At 39.5% G+C, this 14,528-nt stretch overlaps 1 protein-coding gene across 1 annotated transcript in view; it reads left to right on the forward strand.

Annotated features, from left to right (window-relative positions):
* Positions 1-1,852: 1,852 nt before the first annotated feature.
* Positions 1,853-14,528, forward strand: part of si:dkey-215k6.1 (transmembrane protein 132C) — a 203,626-nt gene continuing 190,950 nt past the window's right edge. Inside the window, exon 1 of the mRNA XM_017412446.3 lies at positions 1,853-2,725. Coding sequence (XP_017267935.1) covers positions 2,644-2,725 — 82 coding nt within the window. The 5' untranslated portion in view covers positions 1,853-2,643. The remainder of the gene's footprint in view (positions 2,726-14,528) is intronic.

The raw sequence follows: 14,528 nt of genomic DNA on the forward strand, positions 1-14,528 counted from the left end.
AAGTCACTCAGTGAAAAGAAAATGATACATTACAGTAAATGTGGATGAATGGTAGCTGCATGTCAGAAGTAGTTCACTTTGTAAGGGAGGCTAGAAAACTGTTTAAAGGGGAGGGGGGCAAACCCACAATCACAGGCAGAAACCGGAGAATTTTGAGAACATGCGAGCAAATGCAGCAAACCAAAACCCCATTTTAATTAAAGAACTAGCACTGCGTGAAGGAAGGAATATTACCAGCCAATATATGTAAAAATTGGTCGAGTTGTAGCAGTTTTTATGTTTGCTAATGACGAGTGGTCACCTTGAATTGAATTGACCCTAAAGGTTAATCGGTTTTACAAGTACATGCAAAGTTTAATTTAAATCCATCCAGTGGTTTATGAAATATTTTGCTAACAAACGGGGCTGGCTCAAAGGTTTTAAACAAAGATGTTACACAATCTGTAGAGGTTTGTGTTTGTGTTGTAAATACCCTTTCGGCTACTACCACACCAAAATTAGCTCAGTATCTCTGAAACTGATGGAGTTACAGCCATTTTTGTGTGAATTTCTGTGGTGACCATCTTCAAATGGGATGACTCCAAAACCTAATCAGTTGTAGATGTACATCCAATGATTATTTTCTAATGATTATTTTCATTCAAATCCGTCCACTGGTTCATAAGATATTTTGCTAACAGACAGACAGGGTTGTTTAAATAATGTGTAATTCTTGTAGTGTGTGTTGGGGACGACTCTCAGTGACTACCACACCAAATCTTAGCTCAATGTCTGTAAAACTGATGGAGTTACAGCCCTTTTTGTGTTTGTTGAGATCATTTAGCTGTGGTGACGTCTGGTTGGCTCAAAACATGTTTCAGTGGTAGATGTACATCCAGAGATTACTTCCTATGAGTTTCATTAAAATCTGTCCTCTGGTCCACGAGCTAATTGAGGACATTAGAGATGAATGCGCAGAAGGGGGTCTTCTTCAGTAGGAGGGCAACTCTTCTTTAAATTAGTCACTAGGGGGGGCTGTCGCTCCTTCCTGAGCTCCGGTGGAGTGAAGTTGGACACATCGGGAGACAAACAGAGAGAAGCAGCGAGCCTCACGTATCTCCGTCTCCGGAAATCCTCCCATCCCTCCGCCGGCTCATTTGCAATTCAATAAGTCACAATGTCATCTCTTTAGCTTTTACACATTTAGCTGACAAAGGGAAGCAGGCACGCAGCTTCATGAAATATCGTCTGGCTCTCTCAAAGAGGGGGCCCTAATGTTCTCTGTCTTCTACCTTGCGCACGCGCACACGCACACGCACATGTGCAAGTCGCATCAATAGAAAGTGAATGAGTTTTTATTCATTTTACCTGAGGGTGATTGGTGGGTGGGTCGCGCGCAGCTGTGCAAGCTGTCATGCAACCACTTAAAGAAGGCAGCTTGCGTGCGTGCGTGTGTGCGTGCGCGCTGGCTCGTGCCAAGTTCTATCGATTACAGGGAGAACAGGTGTAGCGTGTGTCTGTGTATGAATAATGCAGACAGAGGCTTTGAAAGGATAAACACACTGAAAGTCACACACACACGCACGCACGCACACAAATCCCCTTTCTGATGGGATAACCACAATCTTAAACTTTTCATTTAGTCCCCTCAGCACAAAGAAGTCCAGAATGCGCAGCAGTTATATTTCCGTCTTTTATCCCTCAGGGCGTGCTGTTGGATTCTACCTGGAAAGGCGACATAATACAGACTAAACTCTATGCAGGAAGCAGCGGAAAGGAAACAAAAATCAAACTTAAAATCCTACACAGTCCATTGGTTTCCCTAACTGCCACTCAAACCCCCAAATCCCACCCTCCCGCAGTCTCCCCGGCCCCACATCCTTCGCTAAAACCCTGCCACCCTTCACCCTCCTCTTCCTCTCCTGCCGGCTGGTGAAAGCGTCAGACCTCCTCTTCTCTTCCTCGCCTCCCTCCATCTCGCGAATACTCTCAAGTTGAGCCCAGACGCGCGCGCACACACACGCTCGCGGAGGACAGTGAATGGACAGAAGAGCGAAAGCGGGGAGAGAGGACAGAGCTGCGGATTTTGGATATTTACGCGCGGTCAGAAGAAGTGGCAGAGTTTTTTTTATTTTTATTTTTTGCTTCCAGATCGCCCTTTGAAGTGGACTTTTTGAATTCCAGCGAGTTCTCGGGACTCTCTGATGGTCTGTTTAAACTTTGGAGACACAGAAAGTGATGAAGACGGTGACAGGCAGGTTCCCCAGTCCCGCTCGGATACGTGAAGCGGAGGAGCGCAAAACAGTCCACAACGGAGGGGGGAAGCGGGTTCATCCATCGGTTGCTGCTTGAAGAAGAGACTCGGCAGAGTTTTGGGGAGAAAAGAGGATTAAAGTATAGAGTCTGCACAGGAATTACCCACTGGAGGGGAGGTTTCTTCTTTATTACTGACTCCTGAAGGATTTATAGTTGACTCCAAACCTCATCTGCGCGGTGTTTGAGAGGTCAAGCACAGCTGGAGCGCAGTTTGTTCAAAATGAGATTATTGATTTCACCATAGTGATAATATTCTGTGGGGAAAGGAGAGCGATAAATAAACAAACAGAAGAGCCCCCCATTTAAGCGTTGTGAGACCAGTCCTGGTGGTTTTAGCCAACAGGAGGTATGGAGACGGTCGGAGGAGGGATAGGCGCGCCGGTGGGATACTGCCTCTGGAAGACAGTTGTTCTGCTTGTCCTGTGGAAAGGTAAGAGATAAAAGCGCAGGCAAAACTTGCTGTCAGCTGGAGGCATTTCACTGTTTTGGGATTGTAAATCATGCATCACTCATTTTTTTTTAAACAAAGATCAGATTTCCTCCAGTACGTTCTTTATCCAAAACGCATCAGCGCATTAAGGAGCCATGAAAAAATAATGATTGTGGAGTCTTTCGTGCGCTTTTGTCCATCAGAACAATTACAGAAGGCAGCAGGAGCGAGTCCCACCAAAGTTAATCCTTCTCTCCAACCTGTTATAAAACTATTTGTAGCGCAACATAAAGATGTCATTTACACACACATTTTGTTTACTTTTTTACATCGTAATTAATCAATCAGTTATTGCGACTGCAATTTTTGCAACACTACGGAAAAAAAAGTTGGACAATTTCTATTTTTTAAAAGAACAATTAGTCGACTCTTAGCACGGTGCGTGCGAAGAAATAATAAGCAGCAGACTGCGGAAGCATCCAATGACAGATCCCTTATAAGCGGTGCCATCTGAGACAGTAGTCGGGGGTGGACAAGCTCGTTTGGCAGTTAGAGGACAGAGAGTGACTCCCGTTTGAATGCATATGTTATAATTCTGTAGTTTTGTGTTAAAAAGGAGATTAAAATTCAGACAAGTCCTGCGCTCATGCACCTTAAAGATAAGCGCTCCTGACTGACAAAAAATGTTTCAAAACAAAGGAGGGTCCTCTGTTTATTCACCTCTTCTTTGCAATTGAAAAAGGAGGTCAAGACCATCCGTTTCAATCACTTAAGAGATTTAAAGAAAGCAACAAAAAAATCTATATATATAGGCTATATCCTTTGGCGATGGGGGTGCATGTTTCTCCAAGAACTGTATTATTTACAGAACTTTTGTCTGACTCCTAAAAGAGATCAGTGATCAGTTACCCGGAGGAACAACGAGCAGTGGTGTCTCCCTCCAGAACACAAAGAAAATCTCCTCGGATGGTTTGAATTCTAGTCGGGTAACACCACCACCCACTCCAAGGAGACGCAGAGCATGAACGGATATTATAGCCTGAAGTGCGCTGGCAGATAAAGCAATCTGTGTGGGTTTGAAACGCCTCCGTTTTCCTGCACAAAGCGACAGTCCTTCGGATGTCTTGTCACAATCCCGCGAGTGTATTTTTTTATTTTCTTTCTGTGTGTGGGGCTGTTTAATCAGCTCGGATCGATCACGCTCCGCTGAGCAGTTAACAGTGGCTGCGCTGTGCGCTCCGGAGCGTGCTGGTCGCCGCGGTCACGGCGCACGGCGCTCCGACAGCCAGTGCGCGGTGAGCAGGGGCGTCGCGCCGGAAAACAGCTGTGGCCGGCAAAACGGCTGAGTAACCAACCGCTGAAATCATCCAAACATCTCCCCTCTTCCTCCCCCTTGTGACCTCCTGCTCGATGATGAAATCCAGAAGTGTTTCCTGGTGCCCAGGGACTGCCTGTACCTTTTTGTATCACAGCGAACACAGCTTTTTGACTGCTGTTTACTCGCTCCCCTGGTGGTTAGAAGGCCAGTTGTTTTGCTCTTTTCTTACTCTGCCTCAGCCTTTTTCTCTCACCTTCACTCACACATGGAAAAGTGTCACACCTTGGCTGGTTAAACAGTTTTTTAAGCTTTGGCTCAGTTGGTGAAAGAAATATTTAAGTTGTTTTAAAAAGAGCAAAACACTGTCCACTATCTCTGTATTCTTGTTCAGCCTTTCTTCTTGTTGTGCTGTGTTCATTAATTCTGTCTCCTGTTCATTAGTTGCTGCACTGGTTATGTTTGCATTTACATAATTTGTTCAACTGTTAATTAATCACTTTTATAAGGAGCACCATATCATAGCACAGCTAAAATGACTTGCAGTGTCTCAGCAGTTTACAGTGTTTGTGTCACCCACATGAACCCAAGAAACATCTTTATTTTCATATCACCCAGTTTCATTCTAATTACATCACCCTGTTATTTCATCACCTGGGTCCTCCTCAGGATATCATTGTGAGTTTTGTTCAAAAGTCGAACATCTGAGAAATACCCTAAGAAGCAAAGAGTTTGGTCTCGAAGAGGCTGAATAGTCGCTGGGGTGGGGATCATGATGGGCTCTGATCTCTGCAGGAGAGCAGACTCAAAAATGTACTTGTGCACGTCATGCAAACCAATATATCATCTATCTGGATCAGTAGGTCGAGGTTATCGGTCAATCATGAAAACTCCTTAACCCATGGTTACAGTTTGATTTTGGTTCATCTGAAACAGAACAAAACCAGCATGAAAAAATCTTGGAAATACCTTTTGTCGTGGTTCCACAATGATTCTTCTGGAAGTAAAGCGGTTCAAACATAGTTGTTGTAAAGGTCCTGCGACTAAAAAGGATCTTACATGAAATTTTGAAAGTGTCAGAAATTCCGGGTTGCCATCTTTCAGCGTGGCTGCTGCTACGACTGCTCCTATACGTTGTCAGCAGAATCCTTGTTTGTATGATGTGTTCACCAGCTGTTATTCTAACAGTGCCAACTGGGACACAGCAAGGAAACAAAGCAAAACTTAGCAATCGCAGCATTAACACTGGCCTGTGATTCATTACTGTAGGAGAATCTACACACATTAAAATAGATCTTGTACTCATGTTTCTTGGTTCTGTGTTGCAGTGTTGCTTGCATTGATAAAAGTTAGTCTGCCTAGCTTATAGTTTCGTAAATTTGCTCCAAAATATATCAGTGTGTATAGTTTGTATGAAATGGCTTAGTTTGATTCCATGGGTTTTCCAGGGTTTGATGGTAACAGTTTATTTTCATACAGAGGTCGATCGATATAGGATTTCTACGACCGATTCTGATCTTTAGAAATCAGAGAAGTGGATGGCTGATATATTGTTTTAAATTTTCGGTACATATATATATATATATATATATATATATATATATATATATATATATATATATATATATATATATATATATATGTATTTTTATATTTAACCAAATGAGACAATAATTGCTTAACTTAAATAAATATATATTTCACAACCCTTAAAAAGAATTCATAAAATAGCATTCTTGCATAAAAAACTTACTGGCTGTAACAGCTGCTGCTGCACCTTAATTTTCCTCCTTGGTAATTGGTTAGGTATGTACAGGCACGGATGACTGCTGGTTGATTTAAAAGTAGCAAATATTGAAATCAGTTGGCCGATTAACTGGATTGTCTCAACTTTCATGTTGTTGCACAGCAAGTTAATCTCGTCTTATGGTTTTCTGTTTTACTTACTCGTTTTGTGTCAGTGTGGATTGTGTTACTCCGTAGTCTTTATGTGCTTACAATTTACCAACTATTTTTTTATCATTGAGATCGATACTTCATCTCATATTAAATTACCAACTATAAAGAACCATAAAAATACTAAAAAATAATTTACAGTAAGAGTTGCTGATAGCCCACAGATTTATTAACAGTTTGTCCACAAGAGAGCACTGAGCTGATATAATTTTCAAAAGCCAAATATTCGCATCCGTGGTTACCAAGCTCCTAAATACTGGAGCATTATTTGTGTGGGCTCTGGGCAATTCTGTTAAAGAATGTCAAAGAAAAAGAAAAACTTGTTTCTAAGTGGCTGACTGAGGCCATTTAAAATGTGTTTTAGCAGGAAATCTCATCAGTCCCAGTCTACAATTTCACAAGCATGTGCATTAGTGCTTAGGTAATTTTAAATAGATTACCCCTGCATTCATTATAGCTCATTTCCATGGCATGCCTTTTGTTTAAATAACTTATAAAAATGTTTTCAGTGCAAAATGTGTTTTTGTTCACAGCTGAATTATTGCCCCATTTCAGCTGTGGTTTCAGGAGTTGGCACATATTTAATGTGTCAAATGCAAAGAAAAAGATTATTTAAACTGTGTGTGTGTGAACATGAGAGAGAGAGAGAGAGAGAGGGAGGGGGGGGGAGTTGGTCTGTGTGTGTCTGCTTGTGTGGTTGAGTGCGTTTAGCACTACACTATTAACCTGTAGCAGAATGTCAGCTCTCTGCAACATTACTCATGCAATACAGAACATTAATAATTACTGATGTAAAATCAGTGATACGAACACGCACACACACATATACACACACACACACTGGCAGCCTTTCACTCTGTCCTTTCTATATGCTGCTCTTTTTTTCCTGCTTTCTTTGTGTCCCATTGTTGGGTTCATTCACTCACTGACTCATTCATACACACACTCACACACACACACACACACACGTGCTTCTTATTCAAACCCACCCAAAGACAGGGGCTTCTCATTCTCTGAAAATCAAGCAGCAGAAAGGATTTTCAGTTAAAATGGGGACATTTTATAGAAGCGAAATATGAACTTTCGCTCATGAATGCATGAAACATTTCCTAATCCACGAGGTGTTTTGGTTGACTGGTTAGAATGAGTGAGCTGTGAGGCTGCTAACTACATGTCATTAGAGAATCATCACTCAAGAGTGAGAGTCTTTTCTTTCTGCCTTGCTGACATGTGTGCACTCGCTCAGATTTTCTGTCACGAATACAGTGAAAGGGTGCAGAGAGCGTCAACCTGAGAGACACAACAGAGAAAGTCATAGAAACAGAAAACAACTTATGCATATGAATAGGAAATTTCTCTCCATTCTGAGTTTTACTACGACTTCCAGTATTTTCATGTGACTGAAAGTTATGTTTTGGGGGGGTAAAGTATGTGACAGACACTTTTTTCTTTATATAAAACACATTGAATAGTAAATCAACTCATTCTTCTTTATTTTTTAACCCTGGTTAAAAAGTGGCAATGATTTTGTGTTGTTGAGGAGCTTTTGCTTAGTCAACCAAGAACCATATTTTCAAGCCAGGTGAGTGGAATTAAGATCTTTTGTTGATTAATTTTAAGTTGCTGTTTAGTTATGATTTGACAGAGAAATGCCTTGATGAGGAAAAAAAACACTATTAACATATTTAGTCATATGTTATACAGCACAATACTCTGTTCTGCAGCAAAGTTCTTCTCCATTGTCTAAGTAGGTCCAGTCCAGTGATGGAGACATTACATAATATACTGTTTACGTTTTCAGCATCTTTTTAAAACATCGATGAGTTTCTTCACCATTAAAAATAACAATAAAAGAGTCAATTGTGTTTTAGACATTACAGTTTTTATTCCTAACACACATTAGTGACAGATTCAGGGGGAAAACATACATTTTATTCATAAAACTGTTGGAACAAAATGATTTTTAAATCGTTATTATTATTTTTGTTTTTTTACAAAGGCTATTTATAGATGCCACACTCAGTTTTAGAGTCATCTTCTCATTCTGAGTAGTTGTGAATAGTTCCGATATTCCAGCTCAGTGGCCTTTGTCTCTGTGAGCTACATTTCTGTGTATACTCTTTGACCATGAGACGACGTGGCTTTGAAAGGCCTGTCGAGAGGTTTAAGGGTCTTGCTAATGAGCAAGTAATTTTCCCTCAGATTAGCATGAATAGCTAGACTAATTTTCTGTGTACATCCCTGAGTGCAAGTGTGTGCATGTGTATGTGAGTAGCTGCAAGTGTGGGCCTGGAAGTTATGTCTTGGAGTTTAAGGTTGAGCTAATCAGCAACACATTTCCCCCTGCATTAGCTTCACTTAGTTGATTAGCTGCACACTTTATGTGCGTGTGTTCTCATGTGTGTGTTTGAGGGGAGACGGGCTGATCATTATCATCATGACTCAGAGGAAACCAACAATAGATTACTATCGGGATTCATTTTTATTATTGAATTTTGTAAGATATGATTTATTCATATCATGTGGTAAGTAAGTGAATGCTTTCAGTTGTTTTCTCATGTTTGTTTACTCATGAAAAAAAAGCCTTCAAAATATTTCCGTTTTAATTTGATGCATTTCCTTAAATTTTGCATGTGTTTGGTGCTCTGATAGTTAAGAAAATGAGACACTGTAAGTCTGAGAATATCATGCAATTCTAATGGTAATGAATAATTATTAGAAAATTCCTATCTTGGCAAAAATACTTTAATTCTTTGGGAATTTCCACAGAAAAGAAAACATATTATGATATGAATTAGTTATTTCAAACCATATAGGTACATATAATGAATCGATCATGATTCAACGTGATCTGTGCAGCCCACTAAAACCACATATTGCAGAAGTGAACACATTTTGAAATTTAAGTTTAGGTTTAACATTTAAAATTTTGGGGAAAAAAATTTAAATTAAAAAAATTACAGCCAAACAAATCAGTATTGTGATGGCAAACAAATATATTTTACAAAGAAATGAAGAATTTAGTTGGTTAATAGAGTTTTATTTGAAGATCGGTTTGCAGCCATTCACAGGTCATTAGATGAGAGGCAGAGAGCAGCCACACACACACACACACACACACACACACGCACACACTTCTACAGTCAATTTAAAATCTAACCCAACACACATGTAGTTAAGCTTGTGGGAAGAAACTGGAGCATCCAGAGAAGAGCGACACATGCACATGGGTAAAATGCGCAGTAAAACCTCCACCAGTAAGACTGGAACTGGAGACCTTCCAGAGAGGGGAAGGTGTTAATTACAACACCACCATGTCATTTTGTTCCCCGTAGTTTATTTCTTTGTGTAACCAGAATGACCACATGAGCACAAGCATCACTGCAAAGCTTTGATCATGTGATCCCTCCCATGCCGCCATCAGTCACATTTACTGTCATTCATCTTTCTGTCATGTATCTTTTTGCATCTACACCTCTTATTTTATTTTCCCTTTCATTTTTTTTCCCTTTCCCTCTTCTCATCTTCCTATTTCTCTTTATCACTTCATCTTCTGCTGCTACATTTTAAACATCTTCTCATTTCCAAGTTCCGTCCATTCCCCTCCATCTTTGTCACATTTCTTGCTTCTTATTTTCACATGCCTCTCATAGATGTTTTCCCACGTGCTTTTTTTTTCTCCCTTTTTTTTGTCCCTTTCCTGCCTCTCTCTCTAACTCCATCTCTCCCTCTCTGAGCACCTCTTAACCAGCCCTTTGAGAGTGTGTGAGCCGCTCGGCCTAAATGATTTTCTATTACCGCCGCCTGTTAACAGGGCTCCATTTGATCAAGCTAATGAAATTGAAAACTTTCATCTAAGCCAAATTGATTTCAAACCTGAAACCACATGCGGACGAGGGAGAAAAAAAAACAAGGCAAAGAGCAGAGTGTTAGTGAAGCGTGACATGCACTTTAGACGCACACAGAAATCTATTAGACCAGTGTGTCTTTTTACTTTTGTCCTTGGGAGACAGAAAGAGCTAAAGATGTATTATTTGTCTGTGTGCAGGGCTACTTGAAGTCATTTACAGTATGCTACAAGCAGGAGAATTTGTGCGCACAGTAAAACTGTCAAGATGATTTGTACATTAGGAATCAAATACTATTTTGAAGAATCAGAAGTATGGGTTATAGAGGCCAAACAAACTATTACAATTTTGGATCAATACAAAAAAGGTTGATTCTTGTACTTCTGTCTTTTAGTAACACGTGTGCTCATTTATTATTTGAACTAGCACCTTCTCGTGTTGACTTTTGCATGCTCAAGTCTGAATCTCAAACTTGAAAGTGGAAAACAGCAACTTCAGCTAAGACCAAAACAAGATGTCTTCCTCTGTTATCGCTCTCCACTGAAGGTAAAGGCTGAGCAATAATGTTTTTGCTCTTGTCTCTGTGTGCGTGTGTTCATTTGTCTGTACCATTGGCAAAATATCTCATGAATGAGTTAGTTTGGTGTGGTAGTTGCTGAGACTGATCCCCGACTTACATTGTGAGTGCTAGCTGATCTCATCAGATCTGTGCTTGAAGGTTTGCTATTAACTAATAAAATCAACTTTGTTAGCAAAATATCTCATGAACCTCTGGATACATTTCAGTGAAACCTTCAGGAAATAATCATTAGAACTACATCTACAACTGGTTAACTTTTGGAGCTAATCAAGTTCAAGATGGCCACCATAGTCATCTTACATTAGAAAACACTAAATTGTTAAAACTCTGCCAGTTTTACAGATATTGAGCAGGAGTTTAGCGTGGTAGTAGCTGAACATCATCTCTAATGCATATTTTGAACATGTTACACTACATCTTTGCTTAAAACCTTTTCATTACCTGTTAGAGTCAAACCTGTTTGTCTGTTAGCAAAATATCTCATATACTCAGAAAGTAATTATAGGCTGCACATCTCGAACATATAACTTTTGGAATCAGCTCAATTCAAAATGCTCACCACAGATAATCACCTTTAGCTTGCACAAATGGGTTTACTTCAGTGAATTTTACAGGTATTGAAGTAAAATTTGGCGTGGGAGTAGCTGAGAGTCATTTACACATACTCTGAGCATGAACAGATCATGTAAAATATTGGATGATATTGTGCATAACGGCATGAAAGGTGGTGGGCAATAATGCATTCCTTCAAGGAATGCTAGGCCTTTGCAAATGCAATTAGTGGCAGCAACTTTTGTTTCACTTTCTATGTAGCCTGAGGAAATCTAGCAGGAATATCAAAATACTTCTGACAGAATAATAAAAAAGCAGGTCTTATTCTGTTTACCTAATCCAGTTCTACACTTCATCAAAACTGAACATGCTTTTACTTTAGGAGAACATGAAATTTAAATTGAACTTTGAATTTTGTTTTTTTTTTAGCTTTTTCAAATGTCTAGATTTCAAGAATTACAAACATAATGACAAACTCAAAGACCATGGCAGGTTTTTCTAAATGAACGAATCACTATGTTTGTTTATGAAAACCTTTCATGCGGGCCAAATTAGTTTTAGCTCAGTTTTATTTTTTTCTGTTTGCCATAACGAACTGAAACAATATGAGAGGAGAGTGTGTTTGTACAGGTGTTGCAACAAATGAGATTTAACCAATGCTTTAAGTTAAACTAATTTTCTGTTTGCATATACAGGTGTTTTTGATTAGCTTCCTATTTGTGCCCGTGAATATGAAGTTCAGGGACCTGCAGATTGAAATTGTTTAGATTAGAAGTGCTGCAAACTCTTAATGAGCTGCAGAGTAAGAGAGCTGCAAAAAGGAGAAGAAAAGCTGAGGGAGATGCTACAAGGCCTGGCCTGGGCCATAGTCTGGGCACTGTGTGAGAGCAAAAAATTGGGATAAAGGATTGGAGAGAGTCAGAGATACCAAAGAAAAAGGTAGACTAAAAAGAAAAATGTAGCAATTTGAAATTATATTTTGGGTGACAGCTGAGAATAGGAGGGAAGACTGAAATAAGATTAGAAGAAGAGAAAGAAAAAATAGAAAAAAAACAAGCAAACAACAAGTTTTAGGGAAAAAAATACGCACAATAGAAGGAAGAAAAAGGACAACACAAACAGATTCTGCAAACAAAGACATGGGAGGAGACCAGTATTTGGAGAAAAAAAAAAAGCAAGAGCACCAACAAGAGATTTAGCATTCCATTCTGTGTTGCTTTCAGGCTCTAGGCTGGCATTACAGCTGAGATTTCCACTATTTACAAATCTCCAAGTGGAATCAGGACCTCATCTACATAATGTTTAACATGCTCAACTCGACTGCACTCTGCCCGTCAAAGAGAGACAGTGTAAGGATTTTGGGCATCAGACCCTGAGGCCTGCTAAGAGGCCAAGGAAAGAAACCCAGAGAGGTTTCCAAATCCTTATTTTTGTAGCATGCTTGTGAAAACATTTAACCTTATCATCTACTTTAGAACATCTAATAGCTTTTTAGAGCAATTCTTATAAAGGCTGAAGACAAAAGAAACATGCTTTAGAGGACAGACTACATCTTCTTGTAAATATATATGTGTGTGTGTGTAATGCCAAGGATGTAGCATACATACAGTTGAAAAGGACTGTAGAGAACACCGTCATCTCCTTGAAATTTAGCATCATGCTGGGTTTAAGAAACGAAAACCTTGAGCTACATCTGTGGTGGATCAGAGCGACAGCCTGTTGACTACAGACACCCACTAACAGAGACTGTACACAATCGTTACAAGTGACTCACAGGATTTCATATTCAGGCTTAGTTAAGAGAAATTCAACCTTTTTCTTCTCCTAATTTTTTTTCCCCTTTGCAAAAAAATGTAAAATTTAGCCCTTAAACTTGCTGTTGAAATGTTTTCTCTCCTGGTTCTTACTTTTTTTCTTAACTTTTTTTTGCTATTCAAAACTGAGTTTGTAGCAAGGACTCAAGTCCAATCACGAATGGTTTTGCAGCATTTGCCAACAAATGGGTGATGCAATGAGTACCTTCAGTACAGCAGACTTCATTGACCGAGGCCTTGTTGACACACAGAAAGCTTCTGGGTGTGTGTCTGTCTGTGTGATTAATGTGTTGGGTCAGAAGTTTAGTGTCTGTGTGTGTGTATGCAGTGTCTTTTCTCCCTAAATTTAAGTGTGCTACTGCATGTGTGTGTATGTGTGTCTTCTTTAAACCAACACCGCTGCAGTGGGAGCCTTTTTGGGACTTTCAGGCTCCACTGTTTGTTAAAGAGGGGAGGAAGCGATTAGCTGCCCGTTAACAAACCTCTTAACGAAGCCCACTAATGAAACCTGAGGGCAGCTCTGGGATGGCCTCGGTGTGCTACTGTAATTAGACTGGCAAATAAGAGCTCGTTATGCAAACGAGTTAGAGTTAATCTGCATATCTTTACCTGAGACACTTGCCTTACACTGACAAATGTTTACCCAAAGGCACTGAAGAGGAAAAGAGGAGTTACAGAGGCAAGGAAGGAGAAAGCATGAGAGAGACAACAAAAAGTTGAGCAAGTTTACTTTACAGTGCATATGTTGGCAGCAGATTGAACAAAAAATGAGTAAATGGAAAAAAAATTCTGCATTTAGGCTTTTTTGCTCATTGTTTAAACATTTTTACAGCTTATTATAAAGTGATAGCCAAGTCTGTTTCATGTGGGGTTCCTTAGAAAGGTTTTGAATAATTAATGTTTTACCTACTGTAGATATTTCTTTGAACAACCTCCGTTTGAAAAAAGAGTTTATTCTGACTGGATTGATGAGCTAAGTGCTAGTCCGAGCGGTGCAAGGACCAAGGTGGATTGTAGCAATCTTCAAAGAAGCACAATCTACAAAATTTTATAGCAGTTCATGCAAATGCTATTTTATAAACTTTAACACTGCTTTTAGTTTCAGTTTGAATGTTATTCCATCAGAAATGAACGAAACAACAAAAACTGAATCCTAACAAGAAGTAAAAAATGAGCACGTATGTCACTAAAAGGTATACATTGTCACTATTGAGCACAAACCTTGTATCTCCAAAAATGAAACTTTTCAGGAAATGACAAAAAAGAGATGTTTTTTGGTCTTTATAAAGAAATAGATGAACCTTTTGTGGTCACAACTTAAAAAGTTAAAACTTTTTTTGGATACTTTTTCTTCAATAGTCATCTATAAAACCACATACATATATGAAGGGTCACCAATAGACTTGACAATATATAAACATTGTGGCCCTAACAATGGAGTAGAGTAATCCTTTCCCCTATATTGATCCATAAGTTAGTTTATCCAGCCTCAGTTAGCCATACGTTTTGTTCCCCACACCATTTGAGGAAAGACACTGCAGCCAAGCAGCCTTGAAATACTATGTGGTTTAGATAACTGCTTGAGCTGTTAAATGTAAAGTAAATTAAGTTGTCAGAAGCTGCACAAAAAGTAGCACAGCTTGGGCCAAAACATACCATGTTCAGTTGTCATCCTGCCCTGTACTCAGATAATGTGTTTTAACACATGCAGGCCTTTTTTAGGCTGAGGTGTGTATTG

Source organism: Kryptolebias marmoratus, linkage group LG1, assembly GCF_001649575.2.
Source record: "Kryptolebias marmoratus isolate JLee-2015 linkage group LG1, ASM164957v2, whole genome shotgun sequence".
Classification (NCBI taxonomy): Eukaryota; Metazoa; Chordata; class Actinopteri; order Cyprinodontiformes; family Rivulidae; genus Kryptolebias; species Kryptolebias marmoratus.